Source organism: Pagrus pagrus, assembly GCF_965226575.1.
Source record: "Pagrus pagrus genome assembly, chromosome: 13".
Taxonomy (NCBI): domain Eukaryota; kingdom Metazoa; phylum Chordata; class Actinopteri; order Spariformes; family Sparidae; genus Pagrus; species Pagrus pagrus.
In genome coordinates, this window is record NC_140197.1 from 19,059,851 (window position 1) to 19,076,230 (window position 16,380).

The 16,380-nt window shown below is 44.1% G+C and overlaps 1 protein-coding gene across 2 annotated transcripts in view; it reads right to left on the minus strand.

Annotated features, from left to right (window-relative positions):
- Nucleotides 1-12,765: 12,765 nt before the first annotated feature.
- The window catches only part of prkar1b (protein kinase, cAMP-dependent, regulatory, type I, beta), a 67,011-nt gene continuing 63,396 nt past the window's right edge, over nt 12,766-16,380 (minus strand). For both annotated transcript variants that reach the window (XM_084372639.1, XM_084372640.1), the window contains 2 exons: nt 15,747-15,828; nt 12,766-14,517 (listed from right to left, as the gene is read on the minus strand). In XM_084372639.1, the coding sequence (XP_084228765.1) occupies nt 14,345-14,517; nt 15,747-15,828 (255 nt within the window). In that variant the 3' untranslated portion in view covers nt 12,766-14,344. The remainder of the gene's footprint in view (nt 14,518-15,746; nt 15,829-16,380) is intronic.

The window sequence follows — 16,380 nt, forward strand, 5'->3', positions numbered from 1 at the left end:
GATGAGTTCACCCAAAAGAAAAAAAAAATTAAAATGCAGTCATTATCTACTCATAGACATCTGCTCAATTTTTTTTGGAGAATCCTGCAACGCTGTTTTGCTGTGAAGCTCCAGAAACTTCACCTGACTTTCCCTTGGCATGGAGTTGAGTAGAAGATAACTGAATTTCTATTTTTAGGTGAACTGGTCCTTTAATGCAGAATAACCCACTTATATTTCACATCTGGACATCTTGTACTTATTGGCACAGAGGAAATGTCTGTTAATTTATCCAAAGCAAGCAAAATGTAAGCATGATGACACACATGATGACAATGACCCGATGCTGTCTCAACCAATTAGCACCCACGTGCTTTGGGACCCAGGAAGCAACCACTTTACGGCAGGTTAACGACAGGCCGGTCTTAACTCGTCGTGAGGAAGCTGGAGGCTGCTCGGTGCTGTGCTGGGAGGTCTGGGAGGAGCGCCTCCGGGCCTGATAAACGAGACATACCTGCAGAAGCACAGACACAGACGGCGAGCACACACACATTATCAGCCAGAGGTGACAATCAGCAGGGTGCCATAGGTCAGCGAACCAGGTGGTCTGCCCTCCACCTTGTCCGTCCAACTGGATCACACAGCGCGAGGCCGCCCTGAGGGCGTCGTGGCTGGAAACACTGCATGGAGAAAGCGCTGCAGCAGCTGGTGGAGTAATTAATGTAACTATTTTAATAGGCCTATGAAGTTCATTTTAGGATGGCACCAGTGCTGTAAAATGTCATATTTTTATAATAAATGTCCTTCTGCTAAAACCATTCATGTGACACGTTGCCCCTATTTGAAAAACCTTCTGCGCTGCTCAAATCATTGCATGAGTAACCACGCACATTAACGTATGTGATGCTTTGGGGAAATGACTAACACTGGCCGGTGGCAGGCAGGTTCATCATCATCAGGTTAATGCAAACGTGTCGTCATGGTTACGTCACAGGTCAGCCTCCCTGCCTGGATGTGCACCCTCACCAAGATGCATGAATCATGCTGCTTGTCAGTGTACACTTCGCATCATGGTGGGAAACTGGGAGTCAGAGGATGGGGTGAGACGGCAGGCCACGTCTAGGAGAGAGTGATTGTTTTTAATGTAAGGTGGAGAAGTGAGTGAAAGGAAAAATTAGCAGGTGAGGGTGATGCGCCACTGTTTGTCCTTTTCCTTTGTCTTTCTTTGAGTTCAACCCCAAATCAAGATTTCTATGGCCGATATATCCAAAATGTGGCAACTCACATGAAAACAATCTACGTGGATTGGTAGCACTACAGGTAAGAGACAAAATATGTATTTTTGATTTTGGGTTTAACTGTCCCTTTAATGTGTTGCTGTAAGACAGATTGACATCTCAGGGGAAGAAGAAGAAATTAAAACAAGCCTAGAAATCGTTTCTCCCTCTGCCTCCTTTTCTGTGTGAGATATTAGGCAACATGTTTATTGGCAACCGAAGTCTGTGTACCTAACAACATTAACCCCGTTAAATGGTTTTATAGATGCTGCTGCACAGTAAATCTCGCCATAAAGACGCTGCGGAGAGGACATTCTCTGAGTGAGGCGATGACTCCTGTACCCCCCCCTCCCCACCAGTCCAACCCCCCTTGGGCAACACATAGTTCCCAGTGAGAGATGTGTAGGAAAATAAAGGGGGGAAATTTCCTAAGAATGTGGTGGATATGAGTTGCATTGCCTTTGGGGGATGAGGTCTGTCTGTTCTTATCATCTATTTCCATTCTGAGATGGAGCGATCATTTTGGGGAGTCTTGGCCTTGGGAGCAAAAATAAATTAAAGCTAGAACAGGGAGGTTTTTACTTTTGGGCAAATTGCAGTTGAGTGTAGTTTAGATCTGTTTTATAATCAGAACAAACTAATGAAGATTAAGAGGGCAGAAAATGAGGCAAGGTCTCGTTACAATACCTGTGTGGACATTTAATTTGGTATCCTCTCATCTGTTGTTCTTTGAAATATGCTGCTATATCGTTTGGTCTTGTTTAATGAAAAATTCTTACATACATAAAGAATATCACAATATCACAAATCACAATATTTTAAGGTTATATGGTGATATACGATACATACACCGTATCTCGATATTTTGAAATCTCCTCAAAACCTCCTCAAAATGCTCCGACTGGGCGACAGAATCAAACACTTGACACCAAAAAATTCTATATATTGACTAATATCTCAAAATCGATATTGCAACAATATTGTAGGGAACCAGGACCCCATGTACTTCTAATCCTACTTCTAAACTAGTGAAACCCCCCCATACACATTAATGTACTAGTAATATTAAACCAAAAACATCATAGATTTAAAAATACAATACTGACGGGGAATTTCTTCCAAATAATGCCTATTTCAAGTTTTGAATGCAGGACTTCTACTTGCAGTGAAGCATTTTCTGCCTAACTGCACCTTTAAAATGTCTCTTTTCTGTGATTATCTTTTATTATTCATAACGTGACACAGTCCTGATACCTATTGGATATACTAAAAGCAAAAGACCTGGTATCTCAGTACAGTAAGTACACGCACACTATCATCCATATCCCAATCTCAACTTGATCCCAGTGCAGCTGAACTCTGAGCCTGCAAAGAAAGCAAAGAATCTCACACTTCGCTGCGCTTGGGAACCATAAAAAGATAGCAGAGCTGACAATAGAAACTCAATATACTGATAGCAGGATATTCACCACAATTACGGTACCTGCGACTGTTATATTTCCTTTCCAATGAGAGCTATTACATGTTTTCCACTGGGCATCCCTGTTCTATGACACCTCATAATGTCAAAGGCCGAGCGGATTGCCTTGCAACAGAGGAAACAAACACAGATCTTAACCTGGTGTCTCCCCCCAGCAACACCCAGCCACATCATGAGCACGCGTGAGTCACGGACACAAGGAGCAGGTCCTCTGCAGACTACCGAGTCATCTCCTCCCTCCTCCTCGGGGCAGAATTAGGCTCCGCTAACTAAAGCCCTAACTGGCTCATCAGTGTCTATGATCACAAAGTCGATTCCATTAGTGGCTTGTGTTTTGATGTTTTCAGTGCGGAGCTGTGTGTTATTTGACACGAGCTCGTGTCTTGTAATAGGCCCATTAAGAAACAGCGGTAACATTTATGGTTGGGTTACTCATGCACGCACACGCACACACACACGGGTAAGTAATTCAGGTGAAATTTCCCAGGAGCAAAGGTACATTCCAGAGGCTGGTATAGATTGGACTTGGAAATTATCCAGAGCAGAGTGCATATCCAGGGCAACCTCCTCACACATAAACAAGCAGCCGCACACACACATTTCGCGCTGAGAAAGTCTCGAACACACACTCCTACTGCTTGTACACTTGAATATTAAGCAGCGCAGGGAGGCCAAGTACAGCAGCCATACTTACAACTGATCCTAGACGCAGCTGCTCTTTTATAGGGACGATTACTGGCAGCTGTTTACAGGCCTTCATCTCTCTAACATGCATGGCAACCTGAATGAAGTGCTCTGTGGGGCCTCCAAGCAACCCGCTGGACCCCCTTTTCCTTTAAGGCACTATAGGTGTGCAGGCATTCACCGGGCACAGTGCCCAACTGCTCTTTCATAAGTCTCCACTGCGTAGTCAAGTCCACCTCTGGGATCAAAAATTACGCCACATGCGCACATAAATGCACAAAGCTGGTGGTGCGAGGTATGCAAGGCGACCGTCCAGCTGCAACGCATTATACATTACAGCAGCACACTTGAGTTGTTAAGGGACCGCGGCATCCTCTCCGTCTGATCTCCAGATCTGTCAAGCTGCGGTCTGCTCTTGTCATAACGCTGCACTGACTTTTTCACTCCATGAAAGCCTTCCTCGGAAAGCTAGAAGTAGGTGTTCGGTGTGAAGGAGAAATGACACCAAGAGGAGAAAATACCGAGAAGAGATCAGAGCGTGTGTTTGTATGCGCACGTTTCTTGCAGCCTCAGCATCCAGTCCCTGCGATTTCTCAGGGCCTGACCCCTTTGTTTAGGTCAGAGATAGAGTCCCGACCGCAGCCTTCGACCACAACAGCAGCCTCAGGTGTTGAAAGGAAACACAAACTCAGAGCAGACCCACGCATCGACTGTGGGAAACACTTACACACCTGCACTCTCTCATGCACATTCTCAAATTTCCACAAACGGACACACAGATTGAAATGAACCAATTTGGGTGCAAGTCCTTACACGCAATTCCCCCTGTCCCAGCTCCTTTTCCCCTTAAAACACTGCTTCTTTATTCTCTATGAAAAAAAAAAAAAAAAAACACTCTCTCTTTCTGCACACACACACACTCACACGGAGAACAGGGGACTTCCAGCCACTGAGAAATAGCAGCGTAATTGCCGGTGCTCTGTTGTCTATCAAGACCTGACCTTTCCAACATGTGTGTGCCGTGTTGGGAGCAGTGGGAACCGGCGAGGAGGAAGAGAGGGGTCTCCCCTGCTCTGTGGTGGTCTGACCCAAACCCCCACTCATTTCTCCCTCCAGACTCCCCCCCGAAAAAATCTGGGAACTCCCACCGCGTCCGCATGTTCGGCATGTTCAGAGGTTTGGAGGGGAGGACGCGGCTAACCCACAAATCAGACTCAAAGGCGGAACAGGAAGATGTGGAAAGGTGAGGGGGGGCTGAGCTGCCCTGTCTCTGGAGGAAAATTCGAGGTCTATGTGCAGAGTCCAGACGTTATAGTGGCACAAATGTTGGTGCCAGTGGGAAAATAGCTGACTAGTATTGCCTTACATGAATCAGGACATTAAAGAATGAAACATATACAGGGACGTACTCATAATAAACATATGAGAGTTTATAGGATTACGCAGTGAAAAAAGTCATCCAAACAAATAGCAAGAAACTAATATCAAGGGTGAAAAAGTAGATGAGCGGTTCATGAGAGACTTGTATTAAAAAACATATCGCGAAAGCAAAATGTATCATTCACAGGCCCAACGACACGTCGTCTTTATGTCACTTCGTGACAGACAGGCTCAGCTCTCAGAGGGAAGCTGTCCTCAGAAATGTATTAGGAGCCTATAAGCCCATAATTACACCAATTGGCATGTCAGATGGGGCTTTCACTTCGTTATTTACCCTTCTTTCTCCCCTTGTCTTTCACTAGCCATGGGCTGCCCTGCTGACGGTGTAGGCACCATGGGATGGGGGGACCAGTACTGGCTGTGGTGACGGTGGTGGTGATGTGCAACTGGGAGGGGGCAGGGTTCTGTATCAGGGGGATTAAGGAGAGATTTCTCTGCTTGACTTGAGCGACATTAGCCAGGAAAGACTCGGATATAAGGAGGAGGAGAGAGGGTGTGAGGAGTCGAAGAAGGGTTGCAAGGGTTTGAAGGACAACCCCTGGATTAAAGGGTGATTAAAACAAGTTAGAGAATCCACTTTAGTGCACCTGGTTATTCAGCGCTTTATCATGCGCCGTCAGCCCCAGGGCCCAATACTGCTTGAGGTGAACTGTGACATAGAGCAGGGTCCTGAATTGTTTTGGGTTTTTTGTATTTTCCTCAACACGCCGCCATTCCTATAGCAACCACACCTTTCTGAGTCATGAAAGCACTTAACTTCCAGGAGAGAAGCGCTACCCAGTTTATGGGCCGTACCGGGATGCTGTTTCGCACGCATCGTGGTAACGATTAACAGCGGTTAATGTGAGCCCCCCCTGCCCCATCGAGCTCACAGCTAGCTCCTGTGGAAGGAGCGCTATAGCTGCTTTTAAAAAATAATTACAGCAGGTTTCTGGCTCTTTTATTGTTGTTGTTATTATTGGAGGCCATAAAAGCGGCACCAGATCCAGAGCCAGCACTACGGGATGTATGTCAGAAAGTGAGAAAGAGAGAAAACGAGGGAAAAATGAGAAGATTTTGGTATTCTTGGCTTTATTTGATAGTCAAGAGATGGTTTTCATGGTACACTAATCCTAACTAACATCCTATAAAATATCACAGTATAGAATAATACATTATTTCAATTATTATTATTATTATTATCAGGTACAATAATAGGGTTTTTTGGTTGAAAAATGCTTTGTTATAATGTCCTTCATCCAGACGAGTGTGATGGCACCATTTTAGATCTAATCTTCATCCACACTAATGCACCTGAAAAACACATATGACCATGCAAGTACACTTGGCATGCGCTTCTTTGCTTACTCACTCATACTTCTACTTCCTAATATATAACATACAGATCTGGTCATTGAAGGGTTTTCTCACCATTCGTCAGACACCAATTTTACAGATAAAATTGATCCCACTAGGCAGTGGTTCCTCCTGATACCTCTGCTGGACACGGAAACTGTAGCATGTAAGCACTAATAGCATTATAAAATGCAAAACTGAACTGCACAACTGCTGCTAGTATAGACACATAGGATAGCAAGCCCTGTAATTAATTATCTATATCATATAAAATGTGAAGATTGACGTGGGTGTCTGCATCATCATTTCCAAAAATCTCTGCATTGGGGGTCCTAAAACACGTGGAGTAGTGTGGATGCCAGACATAAGGCTTGATTTATGCTTCAGCATTCAATCTACACATATGGCATACCCTGTGTGGTAGCCTACGCCATAGCATTACATGCACCTCCCCAGAAATGTAACAACACTTTGCAGCAAGTGGACAATTGTGATTGGTCCGCTTGGTAGCACTACATTTTCTGGCTTCTCCTCTGGTGCTGGCTGTGGTAATACTGGGGTTTATTTTGTTACCTCCAGTTTCCCCAGGACTCACACCGCACTCTTCGGCTGTTGCAGTCCGTCCTGACCGTCCAGCTGCTGCTCTTCTTGGTTTATACTCTGCTCTTCACTGCTGGACTAGATGTCCGCAGGGCGGGCTGCCCCTCCATGCGCATCCTGGTGGCAAATGCCGTTAAAGCGCAGCCTATCCAGGCAGACACGCCAGACATATGTGTAAATGCTCACTATGGCGTAGGCCTATAAGTTACCCAAATGTATTAGTGTGGATGTAGAATTCAATACCTTAGATGAACATGTTAAACCTTAAAACCAGTATACCGCTGTACCGCTAGTCTGCTGGCCTTCATGGAAGCCCTGTGAGCCCCATACTTGCTTGTTTGATGTCAGGCGAGCTATGCCAATGACACATTGGGCACCGTTTGCATGGAAATGTGCAAACACAGGGATTTGTCGTAGGATCTAAGACGCAAATTGGAAAAATAACTTTTTTTGGTTCCCAAGCCTTTGATGCCAGCCCACACTGTCATTATGGTACACAGACCAGAACCATAATAACACCTCTCCCAACTCCTCCTCTCCTAGGACTCAAGATGAAGTGTCAAAATCCCAAGGCAGAGGGAGATCACAACAGACTGATTATCAACAGGAAGTGGCTCCATTATGGGCTTAAAGATAGGAGAGAGTGCTCTCTGGTTACAGCACTCACTCAAATCCACACATTCCTGCAGGGTTTAGGGAGAGCCGGGTCACCCCTGTGGACTCTGCTCCCTAGCCACTGCCTCAGCCCAGGGGCATTGCTCAGGGTACAGCTGGGACGCTGAAAGGATTTGGGGGGTCCTTGAAGAGAGGCTGGAGGGTTGTGGATGTCTAGGGTGGCCTAACCATCAGGAGACACTTGACAGGCTTTGCCTTGTGACTTTGCACACCTGCAGTGAGTGGATGTGTTTTGGGGGATGAGGTGAATCCTCTGGGATGCGAGGGAAGACGCACATCTAATAGATCCTGACATGTTCATTCCTGAGAACGATGCCGAATCTTATCCAGATATTGAAGAATGTCCCAATTCGGAGCATCACGTATCAAAAGCTGACAATTAAATCAGAGACACAAGATGCTTCTGGAGCAAATCATCCATCTTGAATGTCTCAAAAATCTTTTAACATTATCAGAGTCGGCCTCTGAGACCTTTTCCCAAACAGTCCAACGGGGACTTTTCGCTCATTGCATTCCTTCATCTTCCTAATGTGATTAGAACAGCTCGACTTCTTTTTATGATCCGCACTCAAAACCCTAACGATTCCTCAGAGAGTAGGAGGCACTGGAAAAAAAGGGAACAATCGTGGCGATTGCTGAGCTGCCTCCCCAGGGAGTGAAGTCAGAGTCGAAGTGAAGAGACGGATTGTGCTGGGTCGGGATCGACGTGGGCAGGAGATTGCAGAGTCATGTGCATGACAGAATATCTCATTTGGAAAAATGCTACTGACACATTTTTTCTCCTCGAACATGCAGACCACTGGGAGAACATTTCAGGCTTTTGTTTGTTTTTTCAACACATCGTTTGGAGGCGAGTCATCAAGGCTGGGAATAGCTTTGAAACTGAGGCCAAAATTAAGACGAGTCAGGGAGGGCTGATCTCAGTGTTTTTAAATGTATACATGTGAATTATTTACTTGTCGTCCAGCAGGAAATGAGGAACGATAACAAGCTTGGGAAAGAAAGGCAGAAAAACAAACAGATGGTATCTCATCCCTTCGTTCGTTTCTTGCTTTTTTCTCTTTCTCCTTTCTTTTCTCTGAGGCACTCGGCCGTGTCCGGCTGCGGCCTGACAGAAAAGGACAGTGGCAGGAAGAGGACAGAATTTCAAAGTAAAGCATTTTAATTACTCTGATTGGCTCATGACTGTTACTTTTACAAGAGACGGTTGCCTTCTTACAGGGAAATTACGTTACGGAAATTACTCCAAAATCTGACAAATTTTCTGAAGTTACGATAATATGTCAATAAAAATGAAAAGAAAAGATCTTTGGGTGTGTGGAGCTAGAAAGAAGGTAGCTTACCCATTCATTTCTTCTTGAGGCTAGCTGTTTGAGACTACATTAGCTGTTACTAGCATGACACACCTTAATCTCCATTTTAACAGTCTGTTGCATTATGGGTAACATAGGCGCAAGGTTTTGACAGGCACTGGGAGAAGTTAACATTCAGGGCTTTCTGCCAGCAAGGCTTTAGGAAGTCAGGTGACGTACAGTGGTATAAACAGCAACAAAGTCCACATCAGGAGCAAGTTGTGGTGGATGACTGAGGACTTTCACCCAGAAGATTGAAGTTTGTGTCCCACTTGGAATAGATTGTTGTATTAATGATTATATTTCAGTCAACCAGACTGACAGGAAACTCGTTGACATGACAGTTTTGGCGACCAGTCTGGTCTTTAACATTGCGATAGAGCGTTTTTTGACATTATTATTAATTTATCAGGAAATAATGCCTGAATCTTAATTCTGGTTTTGAAATGTTTTCAAGAAACTTTTTCTTTTGCTCTAGTAGAACCATAACTGACCACCAAGTTATTTGGTCATCACTCTGTCGAGGGGCTGCTGTCTAACTGAGCCGGACCTTGTGATGATCTCCTGACCCAATTTTTGACTCCTTTTCTCCCCCTGACCTCAGCGCGACACCCCCTCTCATCCCTAACCTTTCAATCCCATCAGCCTCACTATTGCTCGATCACCTGTGACCAGGCCTGGGATCTGACCTCTGACCTGAGAAGGTCATGATTAGAGCTGAGAATCAGAGCAGCAGAAGTTTGGACCAGGCGGTGATGAGATGCCCCTGGACCGAGAGCTTCGACCCAGCCAGGCTGAACTCACGGACGATCAGGTCGCCACACCAAATATATCTAGACAAGAAAAGAGCTGCGAATCAAAGGCTCTGGTCATTAGCGAGGCGGTCGGGGGGTGTTTCTTTTTCCACCAGGGTGTGAGGATCAGGAAGGAGAATCAGTGGAGGCTGTAGCCTAGTTTTGGCAGGCATTTTAATTAGCCTGGATCTCACCAGACAAGGGGGTCGAGAGAAGCAGAGATGGCGGCTATGGGAACACAGAGAGCAGGAGAGGAGGACAGGAAACAAAAGAGAGGGAATCAGGGAGAGAGACAGAGTGGGGGTGAGGGTCGCACGCCCACGGGTTACGCTCACTGTGCCAGATCTAAATGCGAAGCACCAAATAAAATATCCTCTCATGAGATCACGGGTGGCTGTGTCTGGTTATGGGATGCAGCAAGTACACATGCAAGCATGCGGACACACACAGATCACTCCCAGCCATTTTATCTTGTAAATTTTTGGCAATCGTTAAAACTTGGAATTTGGAGGGATGCATTTAAGAAACCATCCCATAAACGAGGAGGCAAGCTGTTCCCATGCTGGTACAAATTCTCTTATCGTAGTGGTTCTCAGTGGACTTCACACCACTCAGGAGTCCAATTTAAAAAACACATCGTCTTCCTCTTCCTGCACGTTCACAGTCTCCTCCACCTCTGCGTCCTCTCCGTCTCCTCCTTCCACAAACTCTCCGAGTCTGGTCTCTTGTTTGTTTGGACAAAAAAAAATGAACAGGAGTCTTGCACCAAACATACTCTACTGTGGGAGTAGCTGGGAGTTGTAGTAGAGCCAAGCTGCAGCAGCTAAAAAAGGATGGAAGGAGCAGAGGGGATGGCGGTACAGCTGGGGTCATTCATCCTCCCAAGTCCCTGCTACTGCTGCTTTTCACCTTTCATGGAACAGAAAATAATGCACCTACAGAGCTTGTAGAAGGTGCTGAATAAAATTATCGCTTTTCCTTAAAAACAATATGATTGTGAATAAATAAACCTAATTAAAAAACATAGTCTGATCCAAAATGATTGTTTTGTTTATCTCTGTACAACAATTCTGACATTTGGTTCCAGCTTCGTGAGCCAACAGTGTAAGGCAGTTACCAGTTTTGTGTTTGTTTGTGTTTGAGTTGGACAGTAGCGCCCATCTTCACTACGACACCCTTCCCAAGTGCTTAACCACAGAAGAAGGAGCAAGACTAGGGTGCTCACTGAGTCAGAAGCAGGACAACAAAAAATATAAGCATAGTTTCATGCTTTTTAAATGGCTGTTGTTGACCGTCTGAGTATAAACTACTGGGCAGCTCATATCCTAATGATCATGAAGGAGCTGCACTTAACTGATGTTAGCTTAGCTGGTGAAATGTTTTTGGCCTCAGTGTTTCAGGCACAGTGGGACCACAGGAGCTGTATGACGGATTACAGGACTATGAAAGCATAAAGGACCCAAACACTGAACTGAGTGACCTAAATTAAAAGTCGGTAAAATCAGTGTGTGAAAGTGTGCGTATTCTAACAGTGGCACGGCGCCATGGTATCAAGGCTCCATCTTGCCGCTTGTGCGACAGTGCCAACTTTTGTCCTCAACCGGCCCACCCAGGAATGGCCCTACCTAATCACACTCACTCACACACGCACACACACACATAAAAGCCCAGGTCATCTCAGGTTGAGTTCTCATTCTAGTGCTACCAACGTACGAAAAAGGCTGTTTTCTGGGAGATGAATATCATGGATGACCTAAAATGGAAACACACAACTTTTCAAATGACTGCCTCCTAGTGTTTCCCCGTGGTAATACTGTTGGCACCGCTGTCCCAAAAAAAAACAGCGTTTGCAAGATGGCTACCGCTAACGGCCTGGCAACTGTCCAAAGCATAAAACAACCATAAGAATCTTAATTTGACCTAGATGTCCTGATCTCAGTGCTATTAAAAGGCCAAGAAAAACAGCTGGTTGTATTTTAAGTTGGCAGGTTTTGTTTTGATCTAGCACAAAGAATGTTGGTTTAGAAGGGGAGACACATATTAGTGAGGGAACAGACTTTGACACAACATCGAGTGAATGCCTGCCCGTTCACTCTTGTTTTACTTCAGTTTCGATCACTCTTACTTTTAACCTTCTTTGCCTCCTCCATCATCTTTCTCTTCTGCAGTGGAGTGTCTCCACAGTTATTCCAGTTGTTCTACCGTTACCTGTTCAGACATTGAAAACCCTAACCATATTAAAACTCAAGCACTTTCAAGGATTTTCAGCACCTGTACGAACCCTGTAGGATGACGTGCAACTGAAACATCAGCTACATCCTTAGAAGCAACAGGGAAGATGAAATTATGATGCACAAAATGACTGAAGGAAAACGTGAATTCCAGTAAGAGTCAGCGGTGTTAAAACGATGACGCTGACAAACTGCATGACTGTCAGTGTGGTCTGCAACCAAGTGCCGATGCACCAGTAAACATGTCCACGAGGAGAGAGAAAGAGGAGTCATGCACGACATGCAAGTGGGAGCATTCATGCTTAACTGCCATGAGCGGACACATGTTTGCGTGCTGGAAACCCCAAAGCCTCGCAGATGGAAGAGCAATACCCCAAAATTGTGTGTTTGTGAGTTCGTGTGTGCTAGTGTGAAGGTGATTGTGTTAGCCTGTGTGTATGCGTGGGAAGGGGGGTGGTACTAAACTCAATGTTGGCGAGTTGGGGGCACATTCCTCAGTTGATTTAGTGGGCATTAAGATGAAGAGGAATGTGTCAAAGCTGCAGAGGCTTTAGTCCACTGCGGTGTAAAAGTGGCTGGGAGGAGCTCCGAGGCTTTCTGACAGCTCACACTGACGGATGACTGACACTCGGCTTAATGTGAGAAGGATGGAGGGCAGAGGAGAGTGGAGCGAAAGGCAGTACCTGGAGTAAGAAATGTAAAAAGTGTGAGTGGAGCGGGCAGTTTAGAGAAGGGGAGATTGATGGAGACAAAACAGTTAGGGGAGGTGGAATGAGGGCACGAGATGAAGAAGTCCAGCCAGGAGAGGAGGAGAGGATGCCAGAAGTCGGGATAAAGGAAGGGGAAAAAATGTGGAAAAGAGTCATGTTCTCACACATAAGGAGGGGTTGATCATGAGAAAATAACGACTCCAATCAAGAGGCTTTCAGAAGCTTATCTTTATTTGCTCAAGATGGTTTGATAGTTGAAAGAAAGAAGATACAGAGAGAGAGAGAATACAGAAAGATTCTTTTCTGAAGGTCCTGTTTTGTACAACATCAGCCGCTGGGTCGGTTGTGCAACTCTGACAGATTACAGTAGATCAAAGGAAAGCAACACAAGTATATTTTCTACCTCTTCTCTTTTATATATTTATAACATATAAGTCATGTCTTAAAAACAGCTAAATCAAACGTCTGTAGTGACCCAACGGTACAAACTCTAAAGGTGGTGCAAAAGCTTTCATCTAGCAATTTCACATCAAAACAAAATCGGGTTAAAAAAGCATCAGGTAAGACGTTTGTGTGTGTCCTGAGACGGTGTAAGCATTTACATTATGGGTGTGTGTTTCATGTCAGTGTGTTTCAGCAGGGAATGAAATTACAACCTGCCACCTGCCAAGTACAGGATAAATATTGGCTGTGTCAGGTAAAAATTTCAGGCTCTTATATCAATAAACATTATCTTTAAAAAGTTATTCTGAAGAGTAGTCAGGGAGTAAGGTCACGTGATATATCCCATGTTTCTATGGTCAGGTACCATTTACTCAGTGTTAATAGTTTTGGATTTAGTTTCCTAGGTGGAAGACAAAAACAAAACAAAAAACAAAACAAAACAAATATGGCCACAGTGTCAGGTGAGGAAAAGACTTGTTTCAGATTGTGTGTTTCAGAGTATGTAGACTGATAACACAGCTGTGCCTTTGGAGTACCACGGCTCACAGATCACACTGAACTGCTGAGCGGATTTCTTAAGAAAAAAAGCAGCTTGTCGCTTAATTTGGCCGACACACGTTACATAAAATCATAACTCAACATATCACTACCTGTAACAATCCCCTAAATGATAACAGCAGTAAAAAGCACATTTAAGAAGCACTGAAAATGAATGAAACAGCCAAGAATAGATTTTTCTTCATACCTCTGAATCTACGCTTAAGGGAACAGAGGTCTGTGTAGTGCGTGTCGGATTTGACCTAGAAATGGCACCACGCACACCCACAAGTAGTGACATAAAAAGGCAAACCACAGCCGGCGAGCAAAGAAATGTGTACCCACTTCCTCCTGCTGTACGTAAACATGACTTTACTTCCTTCTTATCTCCTGAATTCACCCATAACCTTCATATTTTCATGAAAGTGCAAACGCCGTTCTTTGTCAGTCTAGAAGCATGCATCATACACGGCTGACACACTGCATACATGACTCACGTACAGTTGAATGATCTCTGTCCTCACTCCCATTTTTACACTTTTTACACTGCATGTTTGTTTTTGACATAAAGCTACGTGACAGCACAGGTCAAGTCAAAGTGCACAAGATCAAAGAAAAGAAAGAAACGCGCAAAAAGAAAAACAAAAAAAGAAAAATAAGAAAAGGCAGCAAATGAGCGGCCTGTCGTTGTGGATGTAAAACCCATGTCCTGTACCCCCGCATCCTCACCTCTTCCCACCCATTGACCAAAACTCTGATGCTGATGCTGCCCACCCCTGCTGGTGGAGCCCAGAGGGGCCGACTCGTCACACGGTGAGGGAGATGAAGCTGTTGTATCTCTGGATGTTCCTCTTGAGGATCTCTGAGCACGGCCCTAGCACACGCTCGAAGCGAGGTCGGTCCAGCTTCACACACTTGAGCGGGCCGCGAGCGACTACGGTGGCTGCCCTGGGGCGGTTCAACAGCAGGGCGATTTCACCTGGAGGAGGAGGAAGAGAGGACAATCAGCTGGGAGGTCATTAAATGTTCCAAATCTGCTCAGATTTAGTATCTTTGAAAAATGTGTATTGTATATTATTTATGTATGACTGACAATTAATTTTGTGTAAGCGCTTGAAACTTAAACTGCAGCAGTAATGTATCTTTTGTAGAATTGAACCTCCTGCTTCTTGTTTCCCTTTCTTCCATCCAGTGAATCTGTTTTCGGTACACACAAACTAACAGCTAACAGACTCAAAACAGCAAGAAGATGTTGAGGAAAAGCACCGTATGCCAAAAGAAACTCTGCTTACTGGAGAAAAAAGGCAAAAATCACTGAAGCTGAGGCAGTTCATTTGATGATAGTTTACTTTTATTCCAATTGTTTTCAAGGTTGCTGCAGGTTTTAACAAGGTCAATTTAAGACTTCTCTTTATCAGTCTTCAGTGCAGCTGAAATTGTATTTAACTTTTTAAAACATTTTAGATTATTGGATTTGATACTTTTTAATGAATCCAGAAACGCTTGTTTTTTCTCAAATTTTGAAAAATAAATGAAAATGTCACATAATTAGTCAAACAACAATAATTTAATTGCTAGTAATTGCTAGGGACAGCAGATGTAAAATAGCTTTTTGGCTAATTCTGGCATGTTTACATTTGTTAACATGTTTTATTAATGTGCACTGTCCCTGATTACAAATGGCTGGTACTTAAATGTTTTTCTTATATGATTGAAAACAGAATATCTTTGACTGTTCATAAGACAAAACATGAGATGAAATGATGACATTTCTCACTATTTTCTTACACTGTCATATTGACTTTTTAAAGGGGCACTAACCCTTTTTGGTATGTTTTATTGTTACCTATTTATTTGGACTTTTGTTGGTGAGGACATTACGTGATTATTACATAAATTTACAGCATAATAGAAGACTTTTAAATATAATTCACAGCAGAATCTAGATTTTTTTTCTAGCAAAAAACAATTGCAAAACAGTTGAAATTCACTGCATAGAAAACTAGCGCAATATTAAACTAAAATATTGAGGCTTCACCATAATTTAACCAGCCTTTGACCTCGCCAGTTGCTATTTTTGTGTTTCTCCTTGCACGATTTATATTTCAAATGCCAAATATGAAACTAGTTATTTTTCTCACCAGTACATTTTTGTGAGCGGGACCAAATTGGAAATGGAAACGGTGTCATTGACCAAGAATCACTCACCAAAGTAGTCAGAGGGTCCAAGGCGTCCAACCTCCACATACTCCTCATTGTCAGACCTGCGCTGCAGAACAGAGGCTATTCCCTGGAGACAGAAAAGAAAAGGAGGAAAGAAAGAAAAGACAGACAAGAGAAAGAACAGGATGAGAGGGAGAGAAATTAAAGGAGGAGGGGGATTTGGAGAAGAAGGGAAAGGGAGAGAAAAGGAGGAGTTATTTAGCAAGGGGCTGAAAACCGTCAGGAGGATTAAGCCGAGAAGAAATTCCTTTGCTTCATAAGAACACAGGTGCACAGGATTTAAGCCCACTTTTCTGTGGGACGGACACCTGCTCCGTGAGACGATCAGAAACACAAAACGACACGTACTCAGTTATTCCGACGGGGTATGTGATTCAAATTCTGATTTGTTCTGCTTTATTATCTCCAGAGTGTAATAAATACAAACATCTAAGCCCGTTAGAGACTGAACTGATTTTTCAGTGTCTCCGTCACATAATCCCCTCTATCAGCATAAAATGGAAACAACTGTATTGTCCAAGACTCCAGCTCCAGTAAAGTGTCCCTAAATGATCCCCAAAACACTAACACACTTTCACGTGCACACGCCAACACTTTGCATGTTGCTAACCCACATCAT